The 5,388-nt window shown below is 57.9% G+C and overlaps 1 protein-coding gene across 1 annotated transcript; it reads right to left on the bottom strand.

The window, feature by feature from the left end:
* Positions 1-2,112: 2,112 nt before the first annotated feature.
* LOC307105676 (HLA class II histocompatibility antigen, DM alpha chain) lies at positions 2,113-5,152 on the bottom strand. The gene is made up of 5 exons (XM_079781590.1): positions 5,005-5,152; positions 3,833-4,114; positions 3,005-3,283; positions 2,674-2,802; positions 2,113-2,376 (listed from the first exon to the last, which is right to left on the bottom strand). Exons 1-5 carry the CDS (start codon positions 5,096-5,098, stop codon positions 2,372-2,374), a joined length of 789 nt encoding a protein of 262 aa, XP_079637716.1. The 5' UTR covers positions 5,099-5,152; the 3' UTR covers positions 2,113-2,371.
* Between the last annotated feature and the right edge of the window lie 236 nt (positions 5,153-5,388).

The following is a 5,388-nucleotide window of genomic DNA, read 5'->3' as shown; positions in this document are numbered from 1 at the left end:
GGTTAGTGAGGGACAACCAAACAACCAAACAGCAGGCTGCATGGGGTGACCAACCAGGCCAGCAGGGGGCGTAGTTGGGGGCGACCAGGCCGGCAGGGGTGGCAGTAAGGGGTGACCAGGCCAGCGGGGGGAGGGGGGAAGTAAGGGGTGACCAGGCCAGCAGGGGGGCAGTTGGGGGTGACCAAGCTGGTGGGGGGGCCAGTTAGGGGCAACCAGGCCAGCAGGCAGAGGTTGTTAGGGGTGATCAGGCTGGCAGGCGAGGCAGTTAGGAGCCAGCGGTCCTGGATTGTGAGAGGGATGTCCAACTGCCAGTTTCTGCCCAATCCCTAAACCGGGAGTTGGACATCCCCAGAGGGGTCCCGGATTGGAGAGGGTGCAAGCTGGGCTGAGGGGACCTCCTCACCCCCGTGCATGAATTTTGTGCACCGGGCCTCTAGTATGTGTGTGTGTGTGTGTGTGTGTGTGTGTATATATGCATAACCCATGGACACAGACAATAGGGTGGTGAAGGCCTGGAGTGGGGGGTGGGGTTGGGCTAGAAGGGGTCATTGGGCGAAAAAGAGGACATCTGTAATACTTTCAACAATAAAGATAAATTTTAAAAATATAAAAACTGCATTTTCTTGTGAATTTGTAGGGTTTTCTAATATATTTTATGTAGTAATCTTTTTATTTTTAATATAGTAATCTTATGTCAGTATAAATATTGCAAATGCCTTCTTCCATTTGCAGCTCATCAGTTAACACAGATTCCCCCGTGAATAGATTTATACACAGATTCCCCCCGAATAGATTTAATTTTGGCCTTTAAAACCCTTATGGTTTGAGCTTTTATGATCTTAAGAAATCCTTTCTAACCACAGGCAGTTACGATTTTTGCTGGAATATAAAGTGTTGAGGAAATACCCCACTTTCTCAATGGGAAACTTTTCTATGTGCCAAACACTGTTCTAAGCATCTGACAGACAGTAACTTAGTTAAGCTTCACATCAATCCCATCAATCCTGCTGTTATCATCATCCCTAAAGAAAGCAAGAGGCAAAGCATATGCAAAGCAGTTCAGCCCCAGGAGTCATGTGCCCGGCCCTAGGGCCCCACTATGGGCTCAGGCGGCACTTTCAGTTCTACCTGGACCAGCCACTCGGAAGGACACGTGAATTCCGGGCCCTTCCAGGCTGCTCAATGTCACTTCAGGAGTCTACTTGTACTGTTTTCATAGGACCGACGTGACAGAGTTAGAACAGCGTCTGGCCTGGCCGGAGTGGCGCAGCTGCTTGGCTGTTATCCCATGCACCAGGAGGCCTGATCTCCAGTCAGGGCACATGCCCAGGTTGTGGGTTGATCCCCAGTAGTGGGCATGCAGAAGGTCTCATCAATTTTCATCATTGATATTTCTATCTCTCTCTACCTCCCCCTTCCTCTCTCTCAAAAAAAAAAAAAAAAAAAAAGTTGCCGTCACTAGTTTGGCTCAGTGGATAGAGCATCGGCCTGTGGACCAAGGGGTCCCGGGTTTGATTCTGGTCAAGGGCACGTGCCTCGGTTGCAGGCTTCTCTCTGACCCGGGCCCTGGTCAGGGCGCATGCCAGAGGCAACCAATCAATGTGTTTCTCTCACATCGATGTTTCTCTCTGTCTTTCCCTCTCTCTTCCACTCTTTCTAAAAATCAGTGGAAAAATATCTTCAGGTGAGGATTTAAAAAAATCAATGAAAACAAGAGTAGCTCCTGAGGCTTACTTTCCCACTCCTGCAGCCCTGTTTCCGGGCTACGGCGAAGGTGGAAGGGAGCGTACACTTCTCTAGGCAGTGAAGCGCAAAGATGCCCACACGCAAAAACCCCAGCACTGTGTGCGCCCCGACCAGGAAGCAGCTCTGCCTCGCTCCTCACAGTCCGCACGCTGGCTGGCGGGGGTGAAAGCATCGCATGGTGCTGGGACCGGGACGGAGGCAGCTAGGAGCCAGGGGTTTCCCATTCCCCCCCGCCTCCCCCCAAGTTCAGGTTAAGGCACGTTGAATTTGACAGGACAACTCACTCAAGTTGAGATATCCAGAAACAAACACCAGGAGTTAAAAAAGGAGCCACACCAACACCAAGTAATGAGATTTATTGCCTTGAAGTGGGGAGGATTGTGGTCATGATAGAACGGCCACTGATTCCCTGGGATGCAGGCCGGGGCAGCACAGCCCCAGCTGAGAAACCTGCACACACATGAACACACATGCATAGGCATGTGCACAGACACACGTGCACATGCACAGCCCAGGGGAGCCCCGGGCCTTCTGCTCCGAGGAGGAGCGAGCCGGGCAGGCTGTGAGGAACGGGAGCAGTCCCTGTAGATGGCCGAGGTGCCGGCGTCAGACTCGGATCAGGAAGTCAGTCTGAGGAGAGAAGGATGGGGAAAGCCATCAGGGGGACCCCCTTCTCCCCAAAGGCCCCCCGCCGGCAGCAGGCCCTGCAGAAGTTGATCTCTCCTTGCCCGTCATCTCTGCACCCTTCCTGCAGCTCCCGTCACTCCTCTGCCACTCACAGCCAGCCCTGTGACCCCCACCCTGTGTGTAACCGGGACCCCCCCAAGCAGGCCGATCCCACGGAGCCGATACAGCCTCGCCACCCAAGGGCCCAGGAGAATCGGGCGGGGTCGCCGGCCCCCCTGGCCCCCCTGGCCCCCGACGTACCGCCTGAGCAAGGGTTCCGGAAGCGGACGATGAGGACCAAGCCAACGAGGATGCCCAGCACACCCAGGCCGAAGGCCACGCCGCACAGCACGTTCTCCAGCAGAGCTGAGGGCAGCGCGTTGTGGGGCACTGGAGACAAAGGGGAGCAGGTGGGCCCCGAGACCTGGTTAGGGAGCCCCACCCTGGAGAACGATGTGGGTGTCTGGGCTGACAAGGGAGAAACTGAGGCGTGAAAGGGTGAGGCTGGACTAGACAAGGCCCAAGTGGAGAAGAAGGCTCGGTGGTCTGCCCCTTTTGCCCCCAGTGCCAGGCCCCCGGGAGAGGCCCTCACCCCAGTAGGCAATCGCTGTGTAGCCGTCAATCTCGTGAGTGACGATGCAGGAGAAGAGGTCCGAGGGCGCCGGGGTGAAGTTTAGGTAAGAAAAGGCCTGGAAGCTGAGTCCGTCGATGGCTGAGACGAAAGTGGGCCCGGCGCCCTCCACGGGGGCCAGGTGGCGCTGCCAGGCCACAGTCAGCGTGGGCGGGAAGAGGTTGCTGACAGAGCAGACCAGCGTGTTGGGCTTGCCGAACTCCAGGGGCTTCAGCGTGAACACCTCCACCACAGGAAACCCTGGAGGGGCCGGTGGAGGGACAGAGGGGACTCTTTAGGGAGCCCAGTGTTTGGAGGGGGCGTGGCACACAGAGGGGAGGGCAGAGACCGTCAACCGGGCGGCTTTGCGGGGGGTTCGGGGGCGCTGGGCCCTGAGGTCTTCTAGGCAAGAAGCAGAGCTGGACCTACAGGCAGAGGCAGACCAGGCCCCGGCCACTGCGGCCGCCCCGCTTCCTGCGGCTCCTCCCGCCCAGGCCCCTCCGTGCCCTCCGATCTCAGCTGCTCCTCAGGGAGCACCGGCAGGTCCCCTCCGTCTATCCTGCTGAGCACGTCCCCGAGGCCCCCTGCTCCCACTGACTTCAGTCTAACACACCCTGGGGACGCCCCAATCTAGGCCCCTATCTCCTGACCCCCCCAGAGAAGGGCGCAGCCTCGGCTGGTAGAAAACCCAAGGACCGGGGGAGAACCAGAGGCCCAGAGGTGGGGGGCTGGTGTGAGGGAACAATTCTGGGTATAGATTAATGAGGTTCCGATTGCAGCACCCACCCCACCCCCCAAAAAACCCCTGACCTCTAGACACTGGGATTTGCCCTTCAAGCTGTGGGCCTACTTCCTGGACCATGGCTTGGCACAATGCTTTGTCAAAGAAAATGGTGGGGGTATCTCTGGACGTCTGCGCCCAGTCAGCGAATTCGGGCAGGCGAGGCACCCGGGTGTTCTGGGAAAAGTCGAAGGAGAAGAGCTGGTCCTCGTCGAAGGTCTCGGAGAGCCCCACGCCCGGGCTCCAGTCCTGGCAGTACACCGTGTGCTGGAACGTGTGGTTCTGCAGGCCAGCCCGCCACCCTGCGGCCGCTGCGAAGGAGACAGGGCAGGGCGGGTCAGGCCTGGGCACCGGAGCCGAGCCCCTCCAGGGTCTGTCATCTGGGCTCTCCCACCCCGTGGGGTGGAAAAGAAATCACTGGGATCTCTCCCAACTACGTCTGCCGTAAAAAGGCCAACTGTCCAAAGCCTGGAAGTAATGGGGCTGCTGTCTAAAGTGTCCCAGCGCGGGCTGTGCGTGCACTGCTGGCAGCTCAAACCCAGCACACGCCCGGCCGGCGGCTGCATCCGCCCCGGGGAGACCTTTGTCTAATTCACCAGCCCCCCAAAAACAGCTTCCCCTCGCTCCACCGTCGTCCAGCCTTTGCAACGACAAGACTGGGGAAGTGACCCCAGAGCTGCAAGAAATAAGCCCTTGTCTTTGAAACTTCTGGCAGAAGTCCCCCAGCGAGCAGGAAGCCTACCCAATACCCAATACCCAGAATGATAGGCATTTCGAGTGAGAGGGATCTTCCAGATTATTCTTCCATCCTTTCCAGAGAGGGAAATCAAGGAAGACTTCCAAGAATTGCAAGGTGAGCTGATGACCGAGTGCGGTGGCTCCTGCGTGGAGCCGTGGAAATAACAGTTGCTTTGCTCGAATCCCAGCGCTACCACCTCCCAGTGTGAACTCGCAGGAGTTACTCAAACTCTGAGCCTCACTTTCTTCATCTGGAAAATGGATATAGTAATCTCTGCTTCAAGAGGCTCTTACATGAAATGTATAAAGTACCCCTGGCAGTTTGCCTGCCATCCCGCCATTGTAGCTTTGTCCCAATTCTGCTGGTCTCCACTACTCGCAGTACTTCCCACCATTTACAGAGCGCGGGCTCTCCCCCAGGGCTCTGGGTGGGCACTGAAGCCACGGGGAGGTGCTGTCCTACCTGGAGGGGCGGCCCCGGAGTGGGGCAGCAGCCACAGGAGGTGCAGCAGCTGCAGCAGCGCAGGTCCAGGTCCGGGGGCCCGCTCAGGACCCATCCTTCACCCACACTGCGGGCAGGGAGCTGCCACCAGCTGCCCAACTCCCTCCCAGACCCTGTTCCGCCAGCTCACTTCCAAAAGGGTCCCTGCCCCTTTGGCTAACCAATCACAGGAGGGAAAGCTCCAACATCACCAGTCGCTGGGGAGAGAGGCCTGGGGCCAGCAACCTCCGGAAGAGGGCTTTCCCAGCCAGAGCGGGGTGTGTGACTGGGCTGGGTAAGTGAGCAGGGACATCTGCCTCCTGGTGGGGGCCGCTCCGGGCGCCTCTCAGCCTCAGCCAGGAGTCT

Source organism: Cnephaeus nilssonii (assembly GCF_951640355.1).
Source record: "Cnephaeus nilssonii genome assembly, chromosome: 9".
NCBI classification, from domain to species: domain Eukaryota; kingdom Metazoa; phylum Chordata; class Mammalia; order Chiroptera; family Vespertilionidae; genus Cnephaeus; species Cnephaeus nilssonii.
The sequence above is the reverse complement of the archived record's forward strand: the minus strand, read 5'-3'. Positions and strand labels throughout refer to the sequence as shown.

Coding starts and splice junctions, on each gene's coding strand:
- LOC307105676 (XM_079781590.1), bottom strand. CDS start 5,098: ATGGGTCCTGAGCGGGCCCCCGGACCTGGACCTGCGCTGCTGCAGCTG. Junction 4,115..5,004: donor CTCCGGGGCCGCCCCTCCAG/GTAGGACAGCAC, acceptor TCTCCTTCGCAG/CGGCCGCAGGGTGGCGGGCT. Junction 2,803..3,004: donor CACAGCGATTGCCTACTGGG/GTGAGGGCCTCT, acceptor CTTTGTCTCCAG/TGCCCCACAACGCGCTGCCC.